This window comes from Rhineura floridana, chromosome 1, assembly GCF_030035675.1.
Source record: "Rhineura floridana isolate rRhiFlo1 chromosome 1, rRhiFlo1.hap2, whole genome shotgun sequence".
Classification (NCBI taxonomy): Eukaryota; Metazoa; Chordata; class Lepidosauria; order Squamata; family Rhineuridae; genus Rhineura; species Rhineura floridana.
Window position 1 is genome coordinate 101,786,044 of NC_084480.1, and position 18,806 is coordinate 101,804,849.

At 41.8% G+C, this 18,806-nt stretch overlaps 1 protein-coding gene across 3 annotated transcripts in view; it reads right to left on the reverse strand.

The window, feature by feature from the left end:
* VPS13A (vacuolar protein sorting 13 homolog A) overlaps window positions 1-18,806 on the reverse strand; it is a 304,094-nt gene that overhangs the window by 153,737 nt on the left and 131,551 nt on the right. For all 3 annotated transcript variants that reach the window (XM_061627500.1, XM_061627520.1, XM_061627510.1), the window contains exons 27-34: window positions 17,480-17,559; window positions 11,734-11,793; window positions 11,495-11,645; window positions 10,652-10,768; window positions 10,447-10,550; window positions 9,744-9,911; window positions 8,261-8,568; window positions 3,991-4,138 (exon numbers count right to left, since the gene is read on the reverse strand). In XM_061627500.1, the coding sequence (XP_061483484.1) occupies window positions 3,991-4,138; window positions 8,261-8,568; window positions 9,744-9,911; window positions 10,447-10,550; window positions 10,652-10,768; window positions 11,495-11,645; window positions 11,734-11,793; window positions 17,480-17,559 (1,136 nt within the window). The remainder of the gene's footprint in view (window positions 1-3,990; window positions 4,139-8,260; window positions 8,569-9,743; window positions 9,912-10,446; window positions 10,551-10,651; window positions 10,769-11,494; window positions 11,646-11,733; window positions 11,794-17,479; window positions 17,560-18,806) is intronic.

Here is an 18,806-nt window from a genome sequence, read left to right on the forward strand (position 1 = left end):
TGAACATTTTATTTCTCTGGCTCTACAAAGACACCAACATTCATATTCCTTGCAATAAAAGAAGTAGGAGAGCAAGCATACAAATACAAATACATGGGGCGCCATGAGATTAAAAGGCTAGGCGGCAGATCCTGGAATGGTGCGAGGGGCAGGCCATACCAGTTTAGGGGAACAAGGGATAGATGCATAATATCCATCCCTTGTTCCAGACCTGTCCAAAACCAGCAGATAACTGGGAGAAGCAGGACTCCATCCGACCTTTGACTGCTGTTGTGTAACGCCAGGTCTGTAGCGCACAAGACAACACTCATCCATGATATGATCTTGGATGAGGGCGCAGACCTGGTTTGTATTACGGAGACCTGGCTGGATGAGGCCTCAGCCCCTACACTTGAGGCCATGTGTCCAGCCGGTTTCCAATACGCACAGCAGCCGAGGGTGGGTAGGCGGGGAGGGGGAGTGGCAGTCATCTATCAAAGGTCCTTGGTTTTCGCCAGACCCCCTCTCCATGAGACCAAGTTTGTTGACTGCATGTACTGGAGGTTGGGCCCAAAGGGCAGTTTAGGGATTCTGCTTGTGTACCGCCCACCCTGCTGCACAGCAGACTCACTGACCGAGGTGCTCGAGGTGGTCTCGGCTGTACGGGTGCTCGCCCCCAGCCTGTTGGTTTTGGGGGACTTCAACGTGCATGCCGAGACCGTCCTCACTGGAGCCCCTCGGGATTTCATGGAAACCATGACTTCATGGGAACTGCACCTTAGTAATGTAGGGCCCACCCATGTAGCTGGTCATGCTCTTGACCTTGTGTTTGTCTCGGGAGGGGAGGGAAGTACTCTGAAAATGGGGGCTGTTCTTTCTAACCCCGTGTCATGGTCAGATCACTATCTGGTGAATATGGACCTCTCAATGCCACACCCCCTCCGCAGGGGACATGGACCTACTAGGATGATCCGCCCCAGACGCCTGATGGAGCCTATAGGATTCCTGAAGGCGCTGGGAGACTTGGAGCCTACTGACGGCCACCCAGTCGAAGCCCTGGTGACAGAGTGGAATGAGGAGATCACTAGGGCAGTAGACCGAGTGGCTCCGAAACGTCCTCTCCCCCTGAATAGAACTCAGATAGCTCCCTGGTATACACCACGGTTGCGAGGTCTGAGACAGGAGGTGAGACGACTAGAGCGCCGGTGGCGGAAATCTCGCTCCGAAGATGATCGGACACTGGTTAGAGCAGCAATAGCTGCCTACCAAGTGGCAACAAAGGCAACAAAGAGGGAGTTATTTGGTGCCTCTATTGTGTCTGCAGAGTGTTGTCCCAGGAGGTTGTTCCAAGTGGTCCGAAGCCTGGTCGGTCCAGTTGCCCAGGAACCCATGGAGCATTCTAAAGCCTCCTGTGACATATTTGCGAAACATTTTGCTGATAAAATTGAGCATCTGAAGAGCATGATTCCGTGCGCTGTGGATACAGGGAGTGAGCCAAAGTCGGCCAGTTGCATTCCGGTTCAATGGGATCAGTTGCAGCCTCTTCCTTCTGAGGAAGTGGACAAGGTGCTCTCTTCTGTGAAGCCAACCACCTGTCTACCGGATCCTTGCCCATCATGGCTCATTATGAGCTGTAAAGAGAGGCTGAACAAAAGGATCAAGGCAGTGGTAAATGCATCCTTGGAAGAGGGTGCATTGCCATTAGCCCTCAAGGAGGCAGTAATAAAGCCTATTCTGAAAAAGCCCTCCTTGGATCCACAAGAACTAAATAATTTTCGTCCAGTCTCTAATTTACCATTCTTGGGCAAGGTGATCGAGCGAGTGGTGGCCAAACAGTTACAGACACACTTGGAGGAAGCAGATTATCTAGACCCATTCCAATCGGGCTTCAGGACTGGACATGGAACTGAAACAGCCTTGGTCGTCCTGGTGGATGATATGAGGAAGGCGTTGGATAGGGGAGAACACACCTTCCTCGTCCTCCTGGATCTCTCAGTGGCTTTTGATACCATCGACCACGGTATCCTTTTAGATCGCCTGGAGGGATTAGGAATAGGGGGCACTGTTTTACGGTGGCTTCGTTCCTATCTCTCAGACAGGCACCAATGGGTGGCATTGGGGGATGAGGTTTCAGACACTTGGCCTCTCAATTGTGGAGTACCACAGGGTTCTATCCTCTCCCCCATGCTATTCAACATCTATGTAAAGCCGCTGGGGGCAATCATCAGGAGGTTTGGGCTGCAGTGTCACCAATATGCAGATGATACTCAGCTCTACCTCTCGTTTAAATCTTCACCAGAGTTGGCTGTAGATACCGTGTCCAAGTGCCTGGAGACCGTAAGTGGATGGATGGGACGGAATAGGCTGAAGCTGAACCCTGATAAGACCGAGGTGTTACTCGTGGGAGATAAGAGAAGGCTGGGAGATATAAACCTGGTGTTTAATGGGGTAAGATTGCCCCTGAAGGACCAGGTCCGCAGCCTCAGGGTCATTCTTGACTCACAGCTGTCTATGGAGGCTCAAGTATCAGCAGTGAGCCCGGCAGCTTGGTATCAACTCCATCTGATACGGAGGCTGCAACCCTACCTTCCTGTCCATCTTCTCCCACGAGTGATACATGCCCTGGTCTCCTCTCACTGACTACTGCAATGCGCTCTACGTGGGGCTGCCCTTGAAAACGGTCCGGAAACTACAGCTGGTACAGAATGCGGCGGCACGTTTGATAAAGAACAGCCATCGCTGTGATCATATAACTCCAGTATTAATAGATCTTCACTGGTTACCAGTTGTTTACCGGGCCCAATTCAAAGTGCTGGTATTAACCTTTAAAGCCCTATACGATTTTGGCCCAGTTTATCTGAAGGAGCACCTCCAGCATCACCAATTATGCCGCCTGACAAGATCAGCCACACAAGACCTTCTCTCGGTCCCACCAGTTAAAACAGCTAGGCTGGTGCGGACCAGAGTGAGGTCATTTTCGATTGTGGCCCCCACCCTCTGGAACTCCCTTCCTTTAGACCTCCGCCATGCCCCCTCCTTGATGGCTTTCCGCCGAGCCTTGAAGACCTGGCTGTTCAGGCAGGCCTATGGGGTTTCTGGGGTGGGTTAGTTTTTAATGCTGCTGATTACATGCAAGAGTGGGTAGCTTAACTATTGAATGTTCTTGTTATGGTTTTATATTGTATTTTATCCTGTTACTGTACATCGCCTAGAGTGGCCGTTGATTCGGCCAGATAGGCGACTCAAAAATAAATTATTATTATTATTGTTATTGTTATTATTATTATTATTATTATAAAGCACATTCCCAACCTCTATTTATAATCTGGGACCAAGGATAAGCAAACACAAAAAAGATTTATTTTGTGATATATAAAGAAATAGCTTGGAAGCCTTATTTCGCTTATTTTAATCTGTACCATGTAGGGAAACCTTATTTATTTATTAACTATATTTATAGTCCACCCTTCACTTAAAAGGTTCTAGGGTGAAGATACATAAAATTAAAACAAAAAAATGAAATGATAATATTAAAATATATAAACAAGCATTAATTCTACACAAATTAAAACAAGAGCAGCAGTAAAAATCCAGTCCAATGTACCTCACCCTTCCCCAAAGGCCTGGGCAAAGAAGTAAGTCTTCATCTGATAACAAAACAACAGCAATTTTATTTAAGCGATTAACAAATATTAGCGACTTTTGGGTTGCACCAACTGCTCTGTTCTGTAAGGAGATGAAGAGCTTCCTTCATTCATGGAAAGTAACATCTAGAGCCCACAGTATCTAGTAAATCACAAATTATATGCTGCTAAATCACAAGATGCAAGAAGTATTGGGATATATAAAGTGACAAGGACATAACCTTCACTAGTTTCTTTTCTTGACAATATTTGCAGGAACAGCCACCAAAGTTTTAAAGTAGCTATATTTTTCTTTCATACCTATCTTCAGGTGCTGCGCAGAATAACTTCTTCTAAACTTATAAAGACATTTTCTAAATGAACTTACATTCATTGGCTTGAGACGTCCAGATATTTTAATGTCTGGAATGTCATGATACCAGACAGCAGCTAAATTGCGCTCAACAGTAACTTCAAGATTTAATGGTTGTAGCAGCTGTACTTCATTTTGTAATAAGCCACTTATGAAACTTGATCTAAATAAAATGAAAAAAAAATCATAATCCAATTACAGTTCATAAGGCTGCATTTAGTTGTTATGTGACAACTCAGATATCAAATATAATTTTATTTGGTATTTCAGTTTTTCACTTTCATAGTTTGTTTATACACAGTATTTATTAGTTTTTGCAAACTGCCAAGAGACTGTCCAGGTATTAAGCAGTATGTGTGTGTGTACCTGTAACTGGGCTTAGCATTGCAGCTTTAAATATTTAAATGAAATGAAATAAAATATTTCATTAAGAAGCAAATATTTTGTACCTGTGTATATATACAGCAATATGCTCTATGCAGAAAAAAGTTGGATATTAATTTGGAGTTGATATGTTATTTATATATTTGTTTTATTACAGAAATTTCTATTCCTCCCTTCAAATAGATATGGAGGAAGCTTACAATGCTAAATCTACATCTACATGAAACCACAGAATGAGGTCATCTGGAGCTTTGGAGTGTGTTGCTATCAGTATGTTGATGATCCACAGCTCTATTTCTCCTTTCATTTTCTGCAGGTTAGGAAGTAGATGGGCTGAACCAGTGCCTGACCCCAGTAACGGACTTCTGCCTTCATCAGCTGCTAACATACAAATGCTGTTATCAAGGTGGCAGTTATAGAGCTTTGAGGATGGAATGCTCAGAGGGGCTTCATTTGCAGAAGCTAAGTAGTGGTGGTACTGTCCTCCAGGTTCAGGCCGTGTGGTGCCAATGTGTCCAGAGAATACGTTTTGGTATTACAATAAAAACCTCTGTTTTGTTAATCACCATTACGGGCATATATTTTTAGGTGATTAACGGAATCCTTATAAGGATCCAGAGCAAGCTTGGGTGAAGTCCTGTTTGTTGCTTTCAAAACTGTCTGTCTGCCTATATAAATTTATACAGGCTTCAATCCAGACAAGACTGAAATGGTATTAGTGTTCTAGACAGGGTTACACTCTCTCTGAAGCAGCAGGTCTATAACTTCGAAATTCTCTTGGACCCAATATTTTCTCTTGAGGCACAGGTTGCCTTAGTGGTGCCAAGTACTTTCTATCAGCTCTATCTGGACAGGAATAAGCTGGCTTCAGTAATCTATGTTGTGTGTATGTTGTGCTATACATAGTGCTTGAAAGCAGGAACACTATTGCTTCGAAGTCTCAGTCCGTTCCTGCCTTCGCTTGAAGCAGATGTTAAGAGTGTGCACTTTGCCTTGTCTTCTACTCCTCAAATACACTATACAAAAACATGTCTGCTTCAAGCGAAGGCAAGAATTGAAGCTTCATAGCACAGTTTACACTCAGTAGCAGATGGTGTGGCGGGGCTATGCCACTCACCTGATCTTCCTCCCACTGAGTTACTGTGACATACCGGGATGGTGAGGGGCAAGGTTGGCACAGTGTAAACATGCCAGCAGAAGCACCAGCAGGAGCACCACACAGACCTCACCACCACCTGATCCCTCTCCATCCTGGCAGATTGTCAAGTGAGTGGTGCAGCCTCACCACACTGTCCACTACTACTTGCACTCATGGCATAACTTCTCCTGGCATTTGATGCAATCTGCTGAGGGTTTTTTAGCCATTTACTGGTGATGATTTACTGTTTTGATACCATTTTATAGTTTTAAGTTTCCTGTTTTTTATTGATATTGCTATTATGTTTTTAACTTGTATGTTTTTATCTTGATTCTTAGGTGGGGTGTGCACTAGCTTGTGTGTATCCTGAATAACAAGGAGAACTGGGCTGGTTTGGGACAGACTCTCACATTTCTGAGATGGATTGCACTGTTAACAAGGTGTGATCAGATGGATCAAAGAGTCCCCTTGAAGCTCAAGTAAGTTTCCTTGCAACTAGCAATGCTACCTTGCTTTTTCCAAAAAGTCAAATGCACAACCTTTCCCCATCTCCATATTTTTTTTTTTAGAAATGAAACCAAGCTGACTGAGGAAACACCCACAGCTTAAGAGGGTAGATGCTGTAGGAGACACAGGAGGAGGTGGAGAGGTGGGGGAATCTTTCTTCTGTGGTTGGCAGATCTAGCTTTTAGTTACAGTGAAATATTTTTCAAGTGCATTCCAATCACAATGATTTGGGAGACTGATACTGAAGTAAAAATAAGCAGAGCTCTTCTTCGTGTAGGTCATCATTCTCCTCCAAACTTTGGCTTTGAGAGCAGGGCATAAGTTACGGAGTTAGACCATTGGAGTGGTCTGCTCGTTTCCCAATCATATTTTTTTCCTGACAAGAAATAAAACATAGTTCTATCGCTTTTTTCTTCAAAGAGGATACTTCCAGGAAGGGAGAGGGCAGTGAGAGAAAAATAATTTTTCAGTTTATTATAATGAAGATAAAATCTCCTAGCACAATAGCCCCTGGACCTATTTCTCTGAACCTTGGCAGGTTTCTTACCCAGGGCAGCTCCTTTATGTCTCAAGTTTTCAACTGAATGTGCGCATGTGCACTCTCTCTCTCTCTCTCTCTCTCTCTCTCTCTCACTCACTCACTCACTCACTCACTCACAGAGAGGGGGGGCAGGGAGTGAATGTGATTTCTATTTTCCCACCCTTGCCCTTGCAGGAGAACTGCTGCACCTATCTTTCTGAAATTTGGTAGTCTTCAACCCCCCAGAAGGGGTAAACACTCCTGCAATTTGGATCCAATTCTGGCAGTTAAGAGACTTTTTAAAAACTTTAAAGGTTCCCTACACAAAACCCCTGAATGGAACTAGCTGAAGTTTGTTGAGCTTAATCTACTCTGGTTGGGTTTCTTTGCCTGCAAATTACTTCCTTTTCACATAAGTGGATGTAATGTTATATCCACTTTTACGTTCCTCATTAGAGTCAATGGGAGCAAAACAGAACTTCAAATGTAACAGATCAAATTCAGATCAAATAGTGAATTGAACCAGAACAACACAGAAATGGCTCCAAAACAGTTCAGATTGTTTCCTAATGCTAAAGATACAAGGTAAATTGTGTCACTGCACACTGCTAGTATTAGGTGACTAATAATAATAAATCTAAACAGGCTTAAGAACTTCACAGTCATTTTTAAAAAGCTTATTTTTTCAAGCCTTTTCATATCATGCTTTGGCCTGGTGCTGAAGTAACATAATTCCAAGAACCTGGAAAGCCTCCCTGCAGACAGTATTTCACAGCGGAATTGGTCCTTTCTCCAGTAACCCCACATGCTGCAACTCAAATGGTGGGATGACTGGAGAAGGCCTCTGATGAAGACCTTAGTGTATGCACAAGCACATGTGAAGACAAGCAATCTTTCCAAAATCCCAATTCCAAGCTGTGATGGATTCTTGACATCAAAACAAGAACCTTGATTTGGGCCTGGAAACAGATAAGGTTTGCGTGTAATTGGCAAAGCACAGATGGGGTATGATCATAATGCCTGGTCTCAGTTTCCAAATGATATTCAAAAGTGTAAAACATTACAATGGTTTCACCTGTACGTCGCCCAGAGTGGCCAGCCAGATGGACGACTAATAAATTTAATAAATAAATAAATAAAATACCAGGACTTGTACAAATAGGGCTAGACTATCGTTGTTCAAACCAGGTCACAAATGGTACACCAGACTGAGTTGGTAAAACATTCTCCATGCCAGAGGAAACCTCAATCTCTAGTGACATCTCTAGTGGCTCAAATAACACCCCAGATAGGAATCTGTTCCTTCTGGGAAAGTGCAACCCTGCACTTTAGGGTAAACGCCACTCACCCAGATAAACCACCTCTCAACAATACCTCCATACAGTCTCGACTGAAACTCAGTTTATTGGCGCTCATCCAATCCACTATCATGCCCAAGCACTAATTCAGTACTTTCATTGCCTCAGTTGAATTATATAAAAAGGAAAGAGCTCAGTGTCATCACATACTGATGACACCTCACCCTAAACCTCCAGATGACCTCACTCACTATTTTCATGGTAGATGTTAAGACAGAAAGAATAAAAGAATTTTCTTTTTTTAATAACATTAGTTAGCAAAATCAAGCTTTTTTTGTTTATAAGCAGTGTGGTGTCATATTTAATACATTTTCAACCGTGTTGCACATTTTGACAACTTAATTTAGGAAAATTCACTACAAAATAATTTACAATTACCTGTATAACTTTAGTTCACTCAGTTTCACATGTATGTCATCAAGAATAGGTGGGACATTATATCGCAACTTGGTTTTAACAAGCAAGAACTCATTCTTTATGGTGATCAAACCAAAATCAGCAACCAGAACATCAGTAGATATTGCTGATTGTGGGATTATGACAACAGGTGCTTTAATATTAATGTCCAGTGCCATTCTGGAACTTTGTTGAGCCAATTCCTTTACACCAGTAGCTGCTTTCTCAGCAGCCTGAACAGTGGCTTCAGTAATTGCTTCCTTTGCTGTCTGAAAATTGTTTACAAAAGCCTAGAAAGGAATTCAGCAATAGATGAAGATGAAAGTCATATGAATATTTCATTAATGCATTAATGTTCACTCATCATGCATTCCAAATCAACAATGTGTTCTTTCTTCGCTGTGTCTCCTTGTCTGTCACTCTCTCATGCACAGTTGAGCAACAAACAACTTGAACTTGAAGAGCAGGAGAAAACATAAACATATGGCTCTTTTTTACACAGCCAAATTTATAATGCCAATTAAAAGAAAAAAATTAAGGAATAACCTATGTAGCAACATTATGCAAGGTATTGAATTGTCACATCTTTGTCTCAGTGGCTGACTTCCAGGTTTAGTTTGCTATCATCATATACTCATTTCTGTACTTGTGGTTTTACAAGAAAACTGTACCTTCATTTTAAACCAAATTTTATCCAAGTTAAGTAGTGCACAACAATTAGAAAAACATAATTTCACTGATATTGACACACTTTGATGTCTAGCAAAATCTTTAAGATCAAGATCTAACAATATGGCATAAACGAATATTGACTTCAAGCATAATTTTAAAAGCGCAACTTCTGTTTGCAAAATTCCTCAACTACTGCAGGGATACAGCATAATATACAAGTTATTAAATAAGATCCTACAGTTTCATATTTAATTTCAATTAAATGGGCTATCAGAAACAGAAATAGGGGAAATGTCCTCCTAATCAGTTGTGAGGTGGTACACTTTGAAGCACAGGAGCTCATAACCAGCTCCACAGCCACACTCTCAGACCCCTAAGAAAAGTCCAAAAATGCAAGCAGCTTTGTTTGTCCACACATGCATGTGCACACACTTATTTATACAAACATACATACACCAAATAGCAAGCTGTATATAGCATAATACCAATTTATTAGGATTGTTTAACAGTCAGAGATTAGGAAGCTAGACTCATTTTCTTACTTCCTCTATGCTAATACACCAGAAACATCAGTAACATTTGAAAGCTTTATCATCTCATTCACTTGCCAGAGTAAGGACAATCAATCAATTACCTTAGCGCTCTGACTTATGGCATCATTGCTCCTGCTCTGAAAAAATAAAGTCCCAGAGCTCCACTCTAACTCCACTACACCACTGCTCCCATCACAGGTTAAGTAAGATAGTTTCATTACCTTACTTACTGTATTTTCTAAAACAAAGAGGAAGCTTACCAAAATAGCAGAAACAAATTTGTTGACAAAAACAATTTGAATGCATCCAACAGTTAAGTAAACCTGGCTGTCAACAGTATTCATATTTGTATAAGAAATGCCATCTGTAGCATAGATGTATGTCACCATTTTGAAACTGAAGACCTCTTTTCCAGTAATATAAAGAGCCTTGAAACAAACAAACAAAAAGTGTTCACTGTTAAGAGTATAATTTTACACAGTTGTGTTACAAAACTCAAGGTCATGGGCTGCATCCAAAGATGTCCTTCTGTTAATGGAAGGAGTCCTTCTGTTCACACAAGGGGTTGGATAACACTGAATGAAAGTGTTGGGGGGGGAGAGGCAATTGTTGCCACAGGGGAAAGTGTTGGCAAGACCTAAGAGCACCCCATTACATAATCCAACCCTATGTCTTTTCTCTACAACACACTATTCAATACAATATATTTGCTGTAGTCACAATTAAGAGCTGCATGCAAGGACTTAAGTTTAAGTTAATGGACATCCTTGTCCATACTCTTTTGTATAAAGCATATGCCAGAAACCACACTGAGCAACAGGGAAAGAATGAAATAACTGACATCATCCACTATTAAATTAGGCTGATGCCTAACATTTAAGGTGTAAGTGCATTGCTTTCTGTACAGAGTCTAGCATGCAGTTGGTGTTATCAGCTAGCAGACCCTAAAATGAACACTCATACCTTTTTATGCAGTGCTGCCTCATCACAATCCAAAATAACAATATTCTTCAACTTTGCTGATACTTCAGTTGTTTCTTTCTTCATCATCACCTGGCTATCAAGACCTACATGTAACAGTATTAATCAACAAATCTGATACAATCTTCAAAGACTTCCTCTAGGATTTGGCAACCTTTAAATATTATGTTTGAGGTTTTATTCTTACCTTCAACACGGATTTCAGATATCCGGTGTTTTTGTTCTCTTATAAAAATGCGTAAACAGGACATGTCTGCACAAACATGGAGATCACAAACATCTTCATATTTTGACTTTTTTGAAGCTATGGGAAAGTTAAAAGCAAAAATGTCATATGTCCAATTAAAGATTTGAATACCAACGTGGAACAGTTGTACAAACAAATACAGAGAGGAAAGCAAATAATGAAAGTAGTTGAAAATTGATTTATTTTCTTTATTTTCTCATGCAACGTATAATCAAAGCAGTATCTTTAGAGTTATGACTAGGCATTACCAAGAAATAATGTCTTTATGACTCCTTCCTCAATGCATGCCTTGATAACTGGAAGGCTACATAAACAGGGACTGGGCTGTTTGATTTGTTCTTTCTCACCCTCAATATATACTAGGATCCCAGTGCTGAACGAGGGCTATACCTTTGGCAAAACACAGCTTTATATATGAGGGATTTTCTCAGCTTCCACCAAGGAACACATGGAAAACAGAAGGAAAAAAATTCTCCAGAACCACTTTCCATCAATAATGCCTATACCATCATAGAATAGCTCATAAAACTTTAAAGGTTCTGAAATACTGTGTATAAAGTACGTTCCTCTATTACACCACTCTGTACATAAACTCCAAAATTATTTTTAATTTGGAGAAATGAACATGATTAAAAAATTTCATTTGGTCACACACAGCCATTTGTAAAGGACTACTATTAAGTCTGAAACAGTTTCCTTCATGCATGTTTTAGGAATCTAGTATGTAAAATAAGGCTGGAAGGAAATTAGCAACAAGAGAGTTTTGAGACAGAAAGACCTTACTAAATTTCTTAAGAACTTCCTTCTTTTCTTCTTTTTCCTGGACAATCTCTACTGGACTTGTCTCTTGTTTCGGAAGAAGATTATTTAAGAAATTCATGGTACTCAGAAGTGCTTCTGTGTGTAAATGGATATCTACAGAAGAAAAAGTAACCTAACAACAAAGTAATCTTAGTAAGAATATGTTTTAAATGCACTTTCCTGGACATAGCAATATTACAGAAAGAATCCATCATTATTACCTTTATCAGTTGTAGAACATTCTTGTAAGTAGTTTTCAGTTCTGGGGCATTAATATCTGCCTGTTCTCGGAGGGGAAAAGCTAGTTAAAATGAGAACATAGTATATACTGTACAACACAGCTATAGCCAAAATATGCAGATAATTGTATTACATCTGCTCCTCGGTATTTGTTTTGACACTAACATATGAAGTGCCCTGCTAGACTTGATCAAGGGCCCATCTAATCAAGCACCCTGTCTCCAGCAGTGATCACTGGAAAGTCCACAGCAAGAATAAGAGGCAAGAGGCCTCCCTTGCCTTTGCCTTCCAGCAACTTTTATTCAGAGGCATATTGCTAATGAACCTAGAAATTCAATTTAGCTATTGCAGCTCCTGCCTACTGATAGAACCATCCTTCACAAATTTATCTAATCTCATTTTAAACCTACCTAAAACTGGCCACCATCATGTCGTGTTATAAAATGGCCCATAAATGAATGTATTGGTTAATGAAATACTCTTTTCTGTCTGTCCTGAATCTATTGGCTTAATGTTGATGTTTCTAAGCCACTCTCAGAACTTTTTTTAAGCTGAACAGTTGGGTAAAAATAATTTAAATAAACGTATTTCGCTAAATGACCCCGAGTTGTAGTATTAATGGAGGGAGAAGAGACATTTGGTCTTAATATCAAACAGTCTTCTACTTGCATGTAAAATGATCTCAGGTGGGACTTGAGCTCCACCTTGTGGCTGAAGGCAGAAAAGATGCTGTTTGATTTTGCAGAGTCTTCTAGTCTCCCCTTACACACAGGGATCAGTTCTTTCATGACAAACCAGAAAAGACATATATAGGAACAGTGACCTCCAAAATGGACAAAAAAGCACTCTCTACCACTGAACAGAGAACAGGAACAGAATCAAGCAGCCCAGCAAACAATAGGGAGAGGCTCTGAGATCATCTTTACATGCACGTAAAAGACAGTTTCATGGTAAGATCAAATGTCTCTTCTCCTGTGCTTGTAAGATGATCTCAGGTGGGACATTCCAAAGTTGACCCATGTAGGATACATAAATTTAAAAGCAAAACTGGGCTGCCTACTGGCCTGGGAGAACATGCTCCAGTACCCTTCTCCCAAAGGCTGCCTCAGCCAAGGCATAGGAATCTTATAATGCTTGGTAAACGTGTTAGGGCTAGCTGATGTGGTCACCCTGCAAACCTCATGAAGAGACGCATTAAGGAAAAAGGCAGCTGAAGTAGGCACTGCACTGGTGGAGTGTGCCAGAATATTAGATGGAATAATGTTCTCAGGGAAGCATAAACCAACACAATGCAGGCTTTAAGCCACCTAGATAGAGTGGAGATGGACACTTCTTCCCAAAGAAGATGAGTGAAAGGGAACAAACAGGATATCAGTTTGACAAAAAGGGATGTAAACCTTGAGATGTAAACTTATGTACATCCAATGAGTACCAAGCTTCTTCAGTCAGAAAGACAGGTGAAGGACATAAAGAGGTTAGAATGAGCATCTGTTCACTATGAAAGGAAGAAAGGACCTTAAGATGGAAAGAAGAAATAATATGGAGAATAACTTTGTCCTTGTGGAAGGTATGTGTTTGTCCACAGACAGAGCATTGTGCTCTGTAATCCTCCAGGCAGAACTGATAGCAATGAGAAACAGAAGTTTGAAAGAAAGTAGACAAAGGGACAGAGGCTCAAAGTTTCTGAAGAGCAGTCAAAACCTGGTGGAAATCCCAGGTACGTAAGCGATGCTGGGCTGAAGCTTCTGAGACAGGGGCTCCTCACAGAAACACTTCAGGAATGGGTGATAACCCATCAGTTTCTCAGGAGTTGTGGAAAAAAAGAAGACAGATCAGAGGACTGTCGGGAAAGAGTGCTGGGTCTGAGCCCTATAGTCAGTCCATTTCAAAGAAAGGATAACACCTCATTAACACCCATTTTCCTAGAAGCTAATTGTTCCTTACAGCACCAAGCAGATAAACACCTTTCATGTACTTTCATAAAGGCTTATGTGGAAGAATGTCTGGGAGCCATCATGATATCGACTACTGATAGTGAGAGATCTGCCTTAGTAAAAGTTTCCTCTGAATGGTCATCCATGAAGGTTCCGCCAGGCTGGGTCTGAATGCTACAAATGCCCCTGGGATAAAACTCCTCTCTGAGAGGTAGCTGCCACAGAGCAGACCTTGCTAGTCTGAGTATCTTGGAGAACCATGGTCTCCATGGCCAGTATGGAGCCACTAAAATAACCCTCTCTCATCTCAGATGTTCTTGAGGATTCTTGAAAAAAGCAGCATAGGAAAAAGTGTGCACGATAGCCCCATGTCAACGGAAAGACAAGAGCATCTATGGCTTCTGTTGATGGAATCTCGTAGCAGGGGAAAAAAAGTTTTACCTGATGGTTGTAGAAAGAAATGAACAAATCCACTTGTACTGAAGATGCTCATGAGCTCCCTGAAAACATCTGGAAAGTGTAGGAATAAACTGAAACTTTTTTAAAAAAACAATAGGCACAAAACCAGATGAAGACGATAAAAACTCACCACATGGAATCAGGAATAGACAGAACAGATGGAAAAGAGGTTAAAACAGTAACGAACAGAGTTCAGAGAGAGAGAAAGATAACCACCTAGGATGACGAGGCAGGAAAGGACTGAGGATGTCACATATGTGAGGTGATCTACTTACAGCAACTTTGTTGTATTTCCTGCCTATGGATGCTAGGTGGAGCCATAACCCACTTGATGGACTATCATCCAGGGGGGAAAAAATGTTTTACCAGATGGTTGTACAAAGAAATGAACAGATCCACATGTACTCTTCTGAAGATGATCATGGGTTCCCTGAAAATATCTGGTTGCAGTCTCTACTTTCCATGGTGAACTTGTTCCCAATTTAGGTTACAGCATGGGAGATTTTCAAGAGAGTCTTGCAGACTCTACTGGATCTTGTTGTGGACCATCCAACAAGCCTCCTAACCAGAACAAGGAGGCCCTTCCAAAGACTGAAACTGAAGCAGCCCCCACACTGACAAGGAACTAGTGTTCTGAATTCACCTCAAACCCAGATCCATCTTTTGCCCTTTAACTGTGCATCCAAAACTTTCAGATTCAAAGAAGTACTCACTGGTCCCACTCTGTGGATTCACAGAAGGACTCACTAGCCCTGTGATGTGTTCATCAATTAGAGGAAGCATCAGTTGATCCATCATATTTTGCTCTAGAGCTTAACACCTGTTAGCTGAGGAAACAGACTTTTTGCAATGTAAGGTTGTATGAAACTCAGACTTGGTGACTTTAGAAAACAGCGATGGGAACTTCACCACTCTGGACTTTGGTTAAGGATCAGGGCATACTGCTGTCATCCTGGATGAGGAGAGAGCAGGAGGCTTCTTCTTGGAATTCAGATGCAGAGCCTCCAGCACCTTACAAAGCAAGGTGAGATAGTGGAAATCCTGAAAGAGGCTATTAGAAACCACATCCTTGGACTTAGAAATCCATTCCTCCTCATCAAATTGGAATCTGGATCCTCAGCTCTGTCTGGAGGGTTCCTTCTGGTCTAGTTAGATTGCATGCCTCTTGTCTGCCCCTATGTACAACATGGGGGTCGGGAGACGTACAGAGTGGCACCAAGCGTGTGGGGTACAACCTGTAGAGTAGCGAGAGCACCCTACTACAATGAAGAACTAGACTGGTTTGGCAGTAAATTGGAATGTGGTATAGCAGGAGCCTGCTGTGAGGCATGAGGAATGATTTGAAACAAAGCAGCCAAATCCTTACAAAGATCATCTAACCAAGCTTCCTTAAATGTTGAAGCATGTGAGTTGATAGATGTAATTGAGCCAGTGGAGGCAATCCAATTTATGAAGCTGATAAAAGTGAATGGGAAACATTGAGCAGCCCAGATGATGAAGCGGGTTGGGAATTATGGTCCTGTAAAACACGAGAAGGCAGGAGTGCTGAACCCTGGAGATGTCCTGAAAGTCCCTGAAGTCCTCAAGAGAAGACTGGGAAGGGGGAAAAATGGATCTAAGGGCTGCTGTTGACTGCCCCCCCCCATCATCAGAGAGCTCTGAGGGATCTGTGTATTAAATGTTGTGATCCTTCTCCAGTGCCATATGTAATAGTCAAAGCAGAGGGCCCTCCTCCGTCTCCTCCAAGATGATCTGACTCACCAGGAAGGGGGAATGACAAGGCTTTTTTGGTATTTTCCCCCATTCCCACAGACCCATTGTGCTGAAGGGTCTCAATGAGGGTGTGCAAAATTGGAGGGTGTTTCCATAGTCCCCCTGCCCAGAGATATCCAAGATGCCAAGACACTTTCTGGTCCAATGGACTTGGCACTAACTGCCACTAGTAAAGGGCACTGTTGTGCAGAAGCTGCTAACACAGTTGTTCGCTGTTGTGTAGAAGCCGCTGACAAACATGTTAAGGGTTCTGTTGTGTAGAAGCCACTGTTAAAGTTCTTATGGAAGGAAGCAGAGGCGGCGGCAGCAGCCTAGACATTTTTGGCAGGAACCACTGATTGTTCTTTATATTTTTTCTTTAGATTTTCCAATACCCCGACACAAGGACTGACTGTGCTTGCTGACAGGCTGGTGGGATTTATGGGGACAACAGAATGGGTAATACTGAACAGTAAAAGCAGTGGAAGGTCAAGGAAGAAAAGACTGGCTGAATATGGAGGGGGGAATGCTGGGAGGTGATGCTGACAATGAAGGCTACAGTCGGACTGGGAATTTCAGAGGTAAAAAACAGAATCTAGCAGTGGGCTCTTCTTCCCCAAAAGAGAGAAAAGAGAAGAAAGGCAGTAGTAGATTCACCCCAGGAAGAAAAGGCTGTGAATTAAGCAGACACAAACTTTTTTTTTTTTAAGGAAAAACATGTAGATGAAAGAAGAAGCACCAGGAATGAGTAGAGATAAATGGTAAGAGAGATCACACTGAAATAACTCTTAAAATACAGGCCTGATCCAGGAGGTGAGCAGAGTGTGTGAACCTAATCCACACTTGACGAAGGCAAAAAAAACCCTGAACCTTGGGTGAAAGGGGAGACCAAGCTCAAGTCCCACCTGAAATCATCTTACATGCACCAGAGAAGACATTCTCTCCACACCATACATCATTTTATAAACATAAACATCTATAATATTTTCCATATCAGTAGTGGTAGGTGGGCGGCAAAGGTAGAGCGTGGTTGCACATCTAGCTTATGGAAAGCAAATATCACGGCCATTTACTTGGGGGGGGGAGGGACAAGGTGCAGAGAAGCATAGCACAGTCTGGGCATGGCAGTAGTGATGGATTGACTCCACTGCCAAGTCCACACCATGCTGTTTCTCCTGCCTCAGCCCTCCTCTTGGTAAACAGCATCAACCATGCTGTCCAGAAGCCAGATGTACTGCTTTTGCTGCCTCACTGATAGCTGCTGCTCCCCATAGTCATCTTTTTTCTAAAATTGTCCTTTTTTGTACCTTTTCCACCTCTACAGCATCCTTTCTGAGGTGGAGTGATAGGAATTGCCCAGCTGCTGTGGCTGCACCATGGATTTACATAAGGACATGACTGGCAGTTTTATTTCCCTTTCCTAATAAAACTAAACTAATGTTCATTTGCTGAAATAGCAAACAAGATCAGGTCACTAGATTTCAAGATAATTAAGGTTATTTGGCTATTTTAATAGCATTTAAAACCACAGTAGTAGTATGATAAAGATTTTTTTCCACAAAGCCTTCACCTTACCACTTACCTTTACATACTCAATTGCTAGAAGATCATCCACTGAATTATCCAGTGTTGAAATGATGTAAACTGGTTTATCTTTATCATCTAATTACAGAAACGAATAACAGATAAAGCCTAAATGAAATACTCATTTGAGTTAGTTACTGTATTTTAAAAATTAAGTTGCATATAAACAGGGACAAAAGAGGATGTCAAGATATTCATCATGGGATTATAAGAATATTTCCATAATTAGCTTCAAAAGCTGAATTTATTACATTGTTACAACACAAGTAATGCATTATTGGCCTGGATATGCAGCTATTTTGGACTATTATTAGTTTTCAACCTAATCCTTGGAATGTGGCTAGTTGCATGGAGGACTTAGGCTGACTACCTGCTCTTTAAGATCCTTGCCTCTCCTGGCTAGCAAAACTGCTAGGGCAGTACTTAAAATATGGATATCAGAAGTAGTCAATATGCATCCTTAAGGGACAGGGTATTTATGGAAGTTCTCAAGGACTACTGTTGAGACAAACTCTAGATCCCTTGGCTTTGGATAATTATTACGCAATTTCAAATCTAGCATTTTTGGCCAAGGCCTTGAAGTGGGTGGTGTCATGTCAGATCTGAGCAATCCTTGATGATACCAATTATTTAGATCCATTCCAGTCTGGCTTCCAGTCTGAGTTCAGGATAGAAACTGCAGTGGATGCCCTGGTAGATGATTTATGAAAGGAACTGATAGGGGAATGTGACCCTGTTGGTTCTCCTGGACATCTCTGCAGCTTTCAGTACCCTTGACCAGGGTGTCTTCCTACCTCAGTTTTCCAGGATCAGACTTGGAGGCATAGTATTAGTGGTTCCAGTCCTTCCTGGGAGGATGGACCTCGAAGGTGCTGCTGAGCAATTTTTGTTCCACCCCTTGGTCATTGACATTTAGGGGGCCTCAAGGTTCAGTCTTAAACCCCTTTTTGCATGTTTTTTCACATCTATACAATGTGCTTTTCCACAACTACACAAAAACTCTAAGAGAAGTTTAGCATGAGGTGCCCTCAATATGTAGACAATACCACAGCTCTCTTTTCCACCACCTAATTCCAGGGAAACAGTTGAAACTGAACAGATGTGTGGGGGGGCAATACTGGGATGGTTGAGGGCTAGCAAACTGAAACTTAATCCAGATATAACAGAAGTACTGTGGCTTGGTAAATCTGCCAATCTGGATAGAGATTTAGATCTGACTCTGAATGGATTAGTTCTCATCCTGAAAGGAAAGGTGCACAGTCTAGCAGTGGTTCTGAACTCAGTGCTGACTATGAAGGCACAGGTGACTTCAATTGACAGAAGTG